At 37.7% G+C, this 13153-nt stretch overlaps 1 protein-coding gene across 4 annotated transcripts in view; it reads left to right on the top strand.

The window, feature by feature from the left end:
- EPHA6 (EPH receptor A6) overlaps positions 1-11502 on the top strand; it is a 493307-nt gene extending 481805 nt beyond the window's left edge. For all 4 annotated transcript variants that reach the window (XM_026843385.1, XM_026843366.1, XM_026843375.1 and 1 more), the window contains one exon: positions 992-11502. In XM_026843385.1, the coding sequence (XP_026699186.1) occupies positions 992-1106 (115 nt within the window). In that variant the 3' untranslated portion in view covers positions 1107-11502. The remainder of the gene's footprint in view (positions 1-991) is intronic.
- Positions 11503-13153: the final 1651 nt, after the last annotated feature.

Below are 13153 nucleotides of genomic sequence, written 5' to 3'. Positions count from 1 at the left end.
CCCCAAAGGTTTATTCTTTTAGCTGACTTTATTCTTCTAAAATGATCCATATTTTCACATAGTCCCTGCTGACCTCAAGTGTTGTGTATTATGCCCCATGTGGATGTTAAGCCTAAGTACTGGATAGTTGCTGCTATCCAGTGGCTCTTTAGCTGGAAAACACAGAGGCAGGTATCTTGAACTGCAAATCTGAAACCCATGAAGGTCATGACTTATCCCATGAGCTCCTTTACTAACTATATTGTCAACCAATTTTTGAGGATAGCATAGACATTGCCTGTTTAGCTATGTCCCAGTGTGGGATTTGTACAATTGACAAGGCATATCTGAAGTTTCCTGCCCTCACCACCTCTGTGATCTTTTTCAGCATCTTGCAGTTGGTGATGTTTAGAGAACAACTGAACTAGTGGATTGTGATGGATGCTGAGGGCTGCTGACTTCATTCCTGTCAAAAAGTCAAGCTCTGTGGGTGAGCTACCCACTCTAGGGTGCAGGTCTAGATGAGATGAAGGGAAGCCAGGAGGGAAATCTGGGCCAGACTAGTATATCTTTAGACCACCTCTCACCACCATTCCCCAAATCATCAGAAGCACAGAATCTCTTATTTCTACATCAGGACCACAAGAAATAGTGTTATCAACCCTGTTCCTTTGCAAGTATGAGTGGGAAATATTTGCTATTAACACATTACTCAAAATGGGCTATTAGAACCATCTCTCAGGTTCCTCCTCAAGATTTGGGGAAATTACTTGACAGAATCACAAAAGATACCAGTGCTCTAACTACAACATTTAAATTTTTTTTCTTAAATTATCTTTAAAAATTTAGAATTGACAGGTGCAGAAAACTTTAACATTTGCAGCTTTCTTATATGTCCCACTCAGGAAGGTAAACTGTTCTGAAGAAGAGCGATTCATCACATATTTATTCTCTTTTGTATATAAGAGGCTTTACTATACTTGCATCCAAGATGAAACTTTTTATCTTGCAGTGACATTAGAAGAATTGGAGTTGTACTCATTGGACACCAGAGACGAATAGTCAGCAGTTTACAGACTTTGCGGTTACATATGATGCACATACAGGAGAAAGGATTTCATGTATGAAAGTACTAGAATCAACTGTGTTTTGTGCCTCAGCATTTCTAAAACGGAAAAATATTCTCATTCTTCCCTTCTGCTCTTCCCAACTTCAAGAACTGCAGTCTCCTGTTCAGACTATAAAAGTACTTCTATGTTAATGCTTCCAAACTGGAATTTTTAATCACACTGCATAGCTCCTCCGCCAGTTATCTGCCGATAAAATCCTGGCCTACTGCAAGACACTTGCTACACACTGATGAATAGCTCAGCATGGATGTGTAACTTTGTATAACAATATTTGGGAAATTTTCATGAACTTACTTGAAAGTAGTAATCTCTTTGGCCTGGTGTGGCTTCTTTATCGATGTATTTAGAGTTTGCTGGTAGATCAAAAAGTATTTGACTTCTTTCATGTTTTGTGACCATGTAACTTCCAATACCAAATGTGCAATCAAAAAGAAGTTTGACATAAATATTTATTTTATCTCTTAATTAAATCCAAATATATGGGTCCTATTGTTATATTACTTTATAATAGTTTGAATGCTGGTAAAATGGTGCCTCAAGTTGTTAGTATTGTTTGCGGAAATGACTGATGATTTTATGTAGCGAGTTTTCATTGTGTGAATAATTGGGAGGATAGTGAGAGAAACCTGTTTGAAATCTTAAGGTACTTGATTTTTAATTACTTTAGCACTCGACACTTTTTATGCTTTAAATTTTAGATTAGGTTGGAAAACTTGTTCATGCTTGGGATTCTTCACCACCCTAGGCCTTCCTTTTTTTTTTTTTTTTATTAATATTCAGCATTTGCTTCCACTATGTGGCAAATATTCATTGGAAAACTGTAACGTTTTCATAACCACGTGGTTGTCAGCTATACCATGGCCACACAGACTTCAAAAAGCTTTCTGTTCCGAAAATGCAGGCCTCCACTGCTTGAACTAAGCATAATTTCCACTGGTGGTCGTAGACCTGAGGGGGCCAGCCATCAGTGGGGTGATGTGCTTATTCCCATGGGAGCAGGCCAGCCATATCATCCTCCAGTTGAGGGCAGTTCTACAACCATCAACTGATGCTGGGAGTTACACACTGCGGTATTGTTATCTTGTACACAGGCAGAAAAGGAGATGTAGGACAGCAGTGTAATAATATGTTGCCTTCAGTCTACTTCTAACTGCTTTTAGAAGTAAAAAGCAGACTGCTGAAATGGAGCTCTGGTTACTATGGGCTAGACCTCCATTTAGTACAGATACCTAAGTGACATCGAAGACAATTACCTTTAGAACTCTTCAATAGCCATATTTACATGCAAGAAAATGTCTGCAAAGGCCTAACATAATATTTGTACCTCTCTAAGACTTACAGCTTTCATGTTTTATTCAGACAACTTACACAGACGTGCTGGCTACATTTCCAAACTTTTGCATGGATATGCGTTACTGGGAACAGGGGAACCAGCGCATGTCTGTGTGCTGTACAAGTCACACACAGATCTACATGCATGTCACATGTAAACTGCGTGCAGATGCTTTTGTTAATTTATACATAGTTTGGAAGACATTTTTGAGTTACGTGGCATTCCAATATACTCAAGCATTACAACTCTTCTGTTAAGATGTGCATTTGGGTAATTAGTATAATATATGTGTATATCAAAATGAACTAACTACTTTATGTAATCATAATGATACTTACTGCTTAATTTACAGCTTGTAAATCAAAATGTATTTCCTAACTCTTGGAAAAGGCTGCCGTTGTATATTGGTGGCAAAGAAGGAAAATCAGAAAACAACTCGGAAAAGATTGTGCTTCTAACCAGTTCACAGAGTAAGACACACAAGGCCTGATTCACTGTTGTCACTTTATGTTGGAATAACTGCGTTAATTTAAGTGAGATAACAGGAGTACATTAAGTAAATTTATTTCATAAAAAAAACCAAAACAGATTTAATTGAGGAACAAGTTTTCTAAAGATCAGGATTCACCAGTGTTCTACAATGCCAATTTGATGAGCTTGTTTAAGGAAAGGCAGCTCCAGTCCTAGGCTAGCTACAAAGGTAATTTTGCCAGCATGAGTAGTCCCGCTGAACTCAGTAGGACTGTACAAGCATGTGTGTTTTGCAGGATCACAGGCCTTTAGTGGAGAAAAAAAAAAAAAAAAGGATCTGTTCATTTCTGTGACTGTTACTTCAAAAATTATGCCCCAATTCCACATCTGAATAATTTTCTGGTAGATGTTCTCTTATGGAAAGAAAATCATAGTTACCTGAAGCCTTTTAAAACATACTGTCATCACAGAGTAATTTGAAAGTTGATTTTCTTTTATCAGTTTTGCCTGTTATTTCTTCCGTGGCCAACAACGTGACATCTGTGGAAGGAGCCTCTCTCACAATTAAATACATTACCGAGGAGGTATGAGTCTGTTATTTCTTAATGGGGTTTCAAAATTACTCATAACTAATCCAAACCATGTATGTGCACTTTTTAAATTCTCCTTTGCACATTTTTTCATTCCTGGTAGTGTGGATGCAGAGCGGCATGTTATGTGCATGCAACCTGGATATATTTAATGGAAATTAATTTCTAAAGTTATCACACTACTGAAAATATATTTTCAATAGAAAAAATATAACCATATTAAAACATTTATTAATCAGATATATTTTTTATATAAACAAGAGTTTGGGTAACCAGAAGGGAAAGAACAAGGGATTGTTTGGGTAAGGACATGTATTAAAAACCTGTAAATCCAGGATTTTATGGGTTTATATGGCTTGGGCCTTTGTTGTTGTTGTGGTGCAGTATCACACTTCTATAATAGTTATCTTGATCAAATTTACATTTTTCCCCATTTTGGAAACATTTTATTTGCTCTTGCTTCAATTCCAAGCCTACTCTTGTTTGGTTTAGGGGTTTTTTTTGTGGGGTGTGGGGATGTGCCCAATTTTTTTCATTTAAAAACAAACAGAAAATCAACAGGTGTTCTTTTTCAAATGTGAGCTTAATTCTGTGCAGGCCACAAGTGTATATGTGAAATTAAGAGTAACTTTCTTTATTACAAGAAATACTTTCTTCAGGTGAAAATTAGCTCTATTTAGATATCCTGCATATTGCAGTGCGCAGTTAGAGTTTAAACTCAACAAATTTAAGCAAATCTAATAGGCTATTTTTGAGAATGTGGCCCACACTGCAGAGTGCTTCATGACAAAAAGTCCTGATTGAAAGTTCACAAAATAAAGTGTGCAAGATATGCAAGCAAAAAAAAAAAAAAAAAAGAAAAAAAGCATTAAAATGTGGACATGTCTAAGTTATTTAAAAGTAATATCCATGCGTAGATTTTTCTCACAGATCTGACTGTCATTAATCTAGAATAAAATCCATCCCTCTGTGCTGTTATCATTACTCGTGTATCACTTAAGCCTCCAAAACACAGCTTAACTGAGGGTCTTGACTGCTGAGCCAGGACCAGGTTAATGTCTCTTGGCTGACAAGTGCACTGCCCCAGCTGTCCATCACGTGCCAACCACAGTGCTTCCAAAGTTGACTGACAAGCAACTTGCATGTCTGTGCAGCCAAGTAAGGTGGTCATCTCACATGGAAACCATATCAGTCATCCTTACTCAAGATATCCCCACTTACCAGTCAGAGCTCTGAGATTATTGGGAGGAATTCTTCTCACCTAGTTATGGAGGTCTGCATTTGAGTGAGTCATCTGAGGGCCCCTTTTCGTCATGAAGAGGGCCCTTGTAGGATGCAAGTCATCTGACAAACGTAGTTATTTACTTCTGGGTTAGATGAATTGTGGCAAAGAAGCACCTGTTTCTCTGCATTCAAAGAGATCAAAATTGGCTAGCTCATATCCAGGCATCTGTGTTTGGTCAGAAGAGTCTCATGCCTTGATTGTATCTAGTCCTTATGCTGAACTGGTGAAAAAAAAAGAGGATCTTCTCCATAATGGTGGTGTTAAAATTGAGCAAGTAACAGCAGAAGGTTTAGTAGGTTTTGTTCATGAGGTGTTTGCACACTGGAATTACTGAGAAGCAATGGGACTGCATGAAGTGAAAGGAAGTAAATTGAGCTACATAATTTAAATTTTTCTTGAACAAAAGTAACCTTTTTTGTTTCCCATGGATGTAAATTCAGTGTCTGCCCAAAAAAAACTTAGATGCATGCTATGCTTCAAGATACCAGCCAAGACTTTTCAGTATAAGGCAGTCCTTTAATTGCAAATAGTACACTCAACAATAAATTCAAATAAAGTAGTTGCTCTGTCCAAAATTGCATTAGTTATTAGCTGGATTATTCTGACATGGAACTCATAGTCTGTAGTATTTTTATTTTTCTGTAATTTTAGACTGTCCATTTTTTATTTTTTATATGATGAGTCTAACACTGGGCTCTATTAATTTATTTTTCAATGCAGATTCATACAGGGTCCAAAAGTGGGTCAAAAGTAACGTACAGATGCTCTTTATTCAGTTGCAGTAAAGATTTACTATGTGGAATATCTGGGGCTGGAGGTGCCTAGTAGGACTGTACTAACCATGGCAACTTCCATGTTAGAATAACCCCATGGAACTATGTCAACCACACAAGTCCCAAGGTAAAGCCGCATTTCTCCTATGAGCAAGGTACTACTGGAACTACACCAGCAAGGGCTCAGTCTCTTAGAATATGTCCCACATTCTAATCCAGTCCAACACATCTTTTAGAGTAATAAAAGTTACAAGTCATAATAAAAAGTCTGCATCCATTACATCTTCTAGGAAAAGTATTAAAAGTAGAGATACTTCACTTATGGCATTTGCAAATGGTTGAAGAGCACTGTATTCTGTGAAACAGTTTTCTTCCAGAATACCCTTTTTCATCAAGTGTAATTAATCTTTCCTGAATAAATGGCAAAGATCATCTTTTTTTTTTTTTCTTTTTATACTGGTACTTTTTTTTTTTTTTTCTTTTTTTTTTTTTTTTACAGTGAGTGAAAGATGTGTTGGGCTGGGCTTACCCTTAGTAGGACAGTGATCATTAAAATCTCATGGAGAAACAAATGAATCAGGACTGAAAAAGAAAAAAAAAGTCCCTAAAGCTTCTAATAAGGTGAAAAAGGAAGAACTGTACATGTTGGGCTAAGGAGCTGTAACAAAAGTTATATAAGACAGTTCCATGCACTTAACAGCTCACACATATCTTCTACCACCACATACTGCTCATCCATGAGTGCTATGGTTGTATATAGTTCCACATATTATGGCCCAGAATACGTTGAGTGCATTATGGATAGAAAATATTTGTCTATATGTACATAAAGAATTGTAAATATAATGTATATCAAAATGCCTGAGATTTTTCAAACCTACAGAATTAATTACCTAACTCCCAGTAACTCTAACGGGGTTGATCTGCTCCATTGGCTTTTAAAATTTTTAGCGGCATGCACTGTATGTGTATAGTAGTACTTCCCAAACTTCCTTGGCTTGTTATCTGGCAATGGACAGGCTCTCTTTTCCTCCATGGGCAGAATAAACCAGTTTCAAACTGCCTTACAGAAAGCTGCCTGGGCACCTGATGCTGACCCTTCTACTGACACCACACCAAACCTTTCTACTGATTCTTTTCCGTACAACTCATTACTGTAGAAATGATCAGTGATCATAGAGGGGAGGCAAGATGACCATGAGCCAGCACCTCTATTAACATATAGTCCATGCTATAAAAAGTTTTAGTTCCTCTGCTGAAGTCACCAAAGATGTTTAAATAGTATATAAATTATTTTCTTTTAAATAGCCATTTATAGACACAAGGTCAAAACAAGGGAAATTTTCAAGGGAACATGGTGAGGATATGCTGGCATATAGTATAAAAAGATGTGTTGAATTTTAGAAAGGAAAACCAACAAAAATGGTTGATGAAAAAACATGAGATTAAAAAATGGATTAGAGTTAAAATATATTTCCATATTTTATATGTGAAATAATAGAACACCAGCTCAGTGAAATCTATTTCTGTGTATGTTTCTTTTAATATCCTACATGAGTAACGCTTACCTTTCTCTCCTGTAAGGGATTTCCCAAGTACATCTCTCTTCCAGAAAGGTTTAGCATAGTATCTGATTTTTCATAGCTGTGTATATAAAACTGGAATAAAAAATGCCAAGTCATGACACTGAAGATACAGAAAATAATATATTAAAAAGATCAGTCTCAAAATCATTTGAAGTTTTCACACCTGTTCTGCTTTGTTCCTGTCCAAAATTTTGACCTATGTCTAAGCATCTGAGTGCTTTGACTAATAGGTAACTACATGTGTGTCTCAGTAATAATGTATGTACTGCGCCATGCTCAGAAACTCCTGAATCTGTAAACTTACATGCTTGTGCAGCTTAATTCATTTATTCAATTCAATTAGAAATAGGACTATTTATATGAGTAGTGTTATGCATAAAGGATTTGCAAATCCAAGTCCATATAAAATATTTGTAAGGCAGCATGAGATAACATTTTGTCAGTTTTAACTTCAGTACCACAGATGGTTTCCTTGAGGAGTCCAGTATATTCACTGATATTATCACAAAACCTCCTGCACGTATTGTTCTTGATATGTGAGGAGATATTGCTGACTTTTTTTTTTCATTTGGGAAATAGTACACATTTTGGGGAATATGCATCTCTGACATGCACATCAGCAAGCTGATTACAAATTTGTGAATAAACCATAATATTATACTAATACTTCTTGTTATTGACAATTAAGGGATTAACTGCTGAGCAACAGCATGTATATTGAGCAGAAGATAAACCAAAACCCTGGCACTGGAAATTCACAAATCAAAGAGAAATCTAGTTCTGTATTCTGAACTGTGGGAAGCCTGGGGCCTTGGTTGTATGGAAAGTAATCTTGAATATAGAATATGGAAAATGAAATTGGCATGAAATCTTGCTTGGAATCCAGGTATTCCTTTCTGGTTTGAATGATGAAAAAGTGTCTATGGAAACTGTGTAGGGAGAATTTTCATAGAATCATCACTGCAAAATGCTCTGAGGCTTCTCCACAGCAATGATAGGAAAAAAAATCTATTTGCTGATTTTCCAGGGTCCAGCCTATGACAAAAATTCAGGTACAACTGTCATCATTTAGATCAGAAACTCCAACAGACACAATTCTGTAATTGAAAGACTACTTGTTCTTCTTGTTGCATACTGGCTTTTCTGAAAGGAACCTAAATAATTAGTACAGTAGAGGTATCCAGTTGAGAGTGGCTTACAAACTGAATTTTCAGTTTTCTCTCATTCAGACTGAGCTCTACTTGAGAGTGATTAAAACATGAATAACTTTTTTTTTTAAAAGCTGAATGCTCTGAGCTGTATAACTTACCATCACAGTCCCTTTATGTACAACCGGGTTAGCTGAAAAACTGCAGCCAATGTTTCAAATCTGTAAATTATTTTAGTTACTAAATGCCAAATTCACGAGTTCCATTTTTGTCTTGGGAAGGTTCTACTGTGAAACACCCAGTATTTCCAATTCCTGCTGAAAGAATTTAATGAACTGGATGGAGTAATTCTTGGGACAATGAGGTAACTGTGAGGAATTAAATGTTTCAGTGTCAATAGGTACGGTCTTGCTGTGACCAAAACTCTGAGAGTTTGTTACTGACTTCAGTGGCAGACAGATGTAGCCCCACGTTACACATACTGTATGTAGGATTCAGCTCTCCAAACAGATTCTCCTTTCCTCCATCCCACAACTGTCATAGTTGATTTGTTGTTAGAGAACCAGCACTTACTGGGACACGTGCTGTCTTGTCGTTCAAATGTATCACTAAAACTATGCTAGTTTTAATTTCTCTTTTGAGAGTTTCAGGTTGAGGTGTAGGTTGGTCCTTCAGGGCATGAGCCAAAGTCAGTTAAATCCATACGAAAATGTTAATAGACTGAAACAGGGTTTGGATCAAAGGTTTCTATAGATTTGCATGGAATGGATGGCCTCATTTAATAGGAGAGAACTGCACTGAGCATAAAAGACAAGGCTACAACCTCAGGGATGTGATGAAATAGATTATGGTTACCTTCAACATGGCAAAACTGAACTGCAAAGTACAAAAGGTGTTTGCTGCACTGTTGTTTTAACTGGAATAGGCTACCATCTCTGAATTTGCAATAAATATTTTAAATGACCTACACAACTAATAGAGTATCTAACAGAAATGTTTTTGGTGTTTTTTTGTTTTTTTGTTTTTGCTACGGAGTTCCCCAAACTCGTGGATTTAAATACAGGATAAAACCATTATCCCCATCAAACACACAGAACCTAGAAAAAAATAGAATTTGTCTACATTTCTTCTTTCCTAAACATATACCATTATGCAGTATGATCTCCCCTTCATAATAGAAGTGCTAGCTGAAATATGACTCTTTGAACAAGCTGTTTCATACTCCTACTCCACTGCAGTGTAAGTTTGCCAGTTAATGAAAGGCACAGTTGCAAATAAAATAACTAATGCCCTCCTGGTAGCTCTGTTTATTGGACTCTCATTAATTCCCTATCTCAAGAAAACCATCCTACTCTAAGATGCCTAACACATAAACACAGAAGCATTTTAAAGCTTATGGCCACAATTCCCTATCTGCTTCTCTCCAAGAAACAGCTTTGAATTGGCAGTGTAGCATTTTTAATACTATTTCTTTTGCAGCAATTTCTTCTCCCAACTCTTCTACATAAGGTAGAGAGGGCTATTTCAGATTAAAAGAAGGAAAAGTTGTTTCTTGGTTAACTTTGATGAAGGAACTGGATTCAGTCAGTACTTCAGTATATGTTGCTCTTACCTAGAGCCTTGCATCTGCTTCTGTTGAGGACAATGTCAAGATTGTCTGATGTTATCAGTTGCGTCATGCAGAGCGATGCCGTGACTGAAAATCTGGAGACTAACAAAAAGGGCTTGTTCTTGTTTGATGCAGTATAACTCCTACTGACTTTGGTAACAACAGGTACTCTGCACTTCTCAGGATTGCATCTGCCATTTAACAAGGAAAATAATCTGAAAGTCTATGTACTGAAAGGCAATAGTTTATTTTCTAGCAAAGCAACCTTCATTGATCCAGTTGGAATTTATTATTTTAATTTTGTCATCATTTTTTAAAAAAAAACAAACTACTTTGACTTACAGTAAAAATATAGGAAAAATATTTGATTACCTTCCAAAAATTAGCTTTGATTTACTCTTGGAAGATAATGTGGTTGGTATGTTTTCTCAGGATAGCCTCTGTCTATTTCTTTCTGTGTGTTTTAAATGGTTTTGAACGTTTATGACTTAAAAGGGAGTTTAATCTCTGTCTCTTCTGTGAAATCAGATGGTACACAACTAAATATGACTGCTCTTCATAGTTTGCTGTTCTAGCATAGCCATAAAATGTATCAATGTATGCGTATTTATGAATAACTATTTGATGACAGACACTTTAGATTATATATTTAAGCAGCCATGTCAAAACTTCAAAAGTAGATGGCTTCAAAAGTAATGTCATAATCATAACACTTGAAAACTATTTTACAAACAAATTGTGGCCTCAGCACAGATCTCATACCCTTACCAGTAGTCCAAAGCCCACCTTTTCTTTAAAGACCCCAGATAACATTTGTTTTGCCATTGCTTCTTTTCCTCTTATCAAGATGTATTTGAATAATGACAACTACCTGTGACTCAGTCGTCACCATTCATCTCACAGAAAAGCAGCCTTGGTACTGTACCTCTAAATTAATCTTCATCGGTCTGAACTTGTGTAGCATTGCACAAATCAAGCACAGTCTACGTCTGGGAGACGAACATTTCACAGCTGATATCGTTGTTTTCCCCCTGGGACTGCCTCACTGTTCAGAATTACTTTTCTTCACATAATGTATCTCCCATACATGTTCTAACTGCATTTTTCTTTCTGCCTTTTCGCCAGTTTATCACAGTATTGTAGGAATAGCCATGAAATTAAAAGCTTAATATACTGATTTGCAGTCCCAAGGGGAATTTACATTAGAAGTGAAGTTGTTATTATTTACTGAAAAGTGGTGTTATCTTCTTTTTTTATTATTATTCTATTCCTATGATAATATGATGTTCCATGTAAATTTTCATGTGCTGGCATGCCTACAAGTTAATAGTGTAATAGAATGCTCAGCTCTCAACATTAGGGTGTTTTTAAGGTGAATTGCATTACATATGCCATCTCTTTGCAGAAAGAATATGGGGTTTGGCAAAGCTACCTGCTGAGCAACATAATAAGATTTTTGTACAAAGTACAAGTTATTGATTATTATTGTATTTTATTTTTCTATGATTTCCTAAGAGGCATTATCAGGTCTTACAGATGGGGTAAGCCTGTTTATTAAGATATTTATTAGCAAATAAAAGTTACAGTACTGGTGGTTATTTTTGAGTTAATGGTGTTTGTTTTGCCTTAGGTTACTAATATAATGATACACAGTGAAGCCTGTCATACATGATCATGCAAAAAAACCCCAGCTGCTTAACACAGGGTGGTGTACTAATAAAGATGGACCGGCAATATGTTCTAACACTTGAGATGCTTCAGGGTGTTGTTGTTTTTTTTCCAGCTAAAGAATGCTTAATCATAGTGGCCTCTTCAGTGCTTACCACTGAGCATTTATGCTCTGATAAACGCCTTGACAAAATGTACATACAGTTATCAGGAAAAACATATTTAGTGTGAAGCACATTATAACCAGGAGCTTCTGACTTAGGATTTTTAGCAAAAAGAACTGTCCATATCACTATCAAACAGCTACTTCTACTGCCCTCACTCCTATCTCCAGGGCAGAAGTTGAGACCATAGACTGAAAGCTGTGTTAAGCATACATGAAACTAGATCAGAGTTTTTCAAAATAAGGGGTGGATCTCCGTGAAGGAAAATTGCTTCTCAAGCCAAGAAGCAGTACAGACCATCTTGTGGGAAACAGAGGCAGAACTATGCACTCCATCCCTCACTCATTGCTTATCTTTGTTCAAGAGTGAAGGACAAACCTAAAAATACATTAAAAATCTGGAATTGCAGAAATATCAGATTGTAGTGAGGGGAGTGTAAGGGACTGACTTTTTCCGGCTAGTCGGCTTGCACCACCATTCTGTGAGGGCCAAGTGTGGGCCAGCACGCTGAGCTCCTCCCTGCCTCCACTTCTGCTTGACGTTTCAGGGTCTCACCAGGCCCTGCAGCGTAGGGGACCAGTCTGAGCACGGGGAGTGGGATGTGAGCAGTCTTTTACATCCTACGAATACCTCAACAGAGCTCAGAGAGTGAGGAAAACTTGTGCTACCTGTCCAGTTAAAAACAGGAGTCTTTTTAGCTGCATTTGGCACACACATCAGCGTAGCAGGCCACAGCACTCACTTTTACAGAATTGAGAACAAATTTGGCAGCTAAATCTACAACGCATACATATGTGGTAGAAAAGACATCAGGTTTTAGTTTTTATGTGTTCCTGTTTGGGGGTCATTTTAAACGATTTAAGTAATCTTAAGCCTGTGCAGCAGAACTAGAACCAGTCTGACTGTACTTTGCCACATGAAAAAAAAAAAAAAAAATTACTTGAAGTGTATTTCTAGACACTATCTTCTAAACAAGGTGCCTTCTTCCCACGCCCCAGCTGCTGTGATTACCCAAGTGACAGAGGTGGATTTAAGCTTTTCTCTGAACATCGTACTGCACCAAACTGCCCGCTTAGAGAACAGGAGTTGCCGTGATCACCTTTGATGGCGTTATTAGGCTTTCCTTCCTACATTAGATGTGAGCCTCGAGAGGATTTACCTGAGCACTCTTGTTGCAGCTGTGCAAGAAAGAGGAGCAGGGGGCAGGAAAAAATGTCAGAGGCGTTGGACCCAGGGGATGACATGGCGGCGGTGCGTACGTGTGACCAGTGTGCGCCCCCTGCCCGGCACAGGTGAGAGGCGCCCGGCACAGCTGGCACGGCAAGACGCAAAGCTGCCGCAGATGACGCGGCTCCGGAGCGGGCGGCCCCGCGGCAGAGCCCGGCCGTGCCCCGCGGCAGAGCCCGGCCGTGCCCCG

This window comes from Athene cunicularia, assembly GCF_003259725.1.
Source record: "Athene cunicularia isolate RWA chromosome 1 unlocalized genomic scaffold, athCun1 chr1_part1, whole genome shotgun sequence".
In the NCBI taxonomy this organism is placed as follows: domain Eukaryota; kingdom Metazoa; phylum Chordata; class Aves; order Strigiformes; family Strigidae; genus Athene; species Athene cunicularia.
This window is presented reverse-complemented; position numbering and strand designations above follow the sequence as displayed.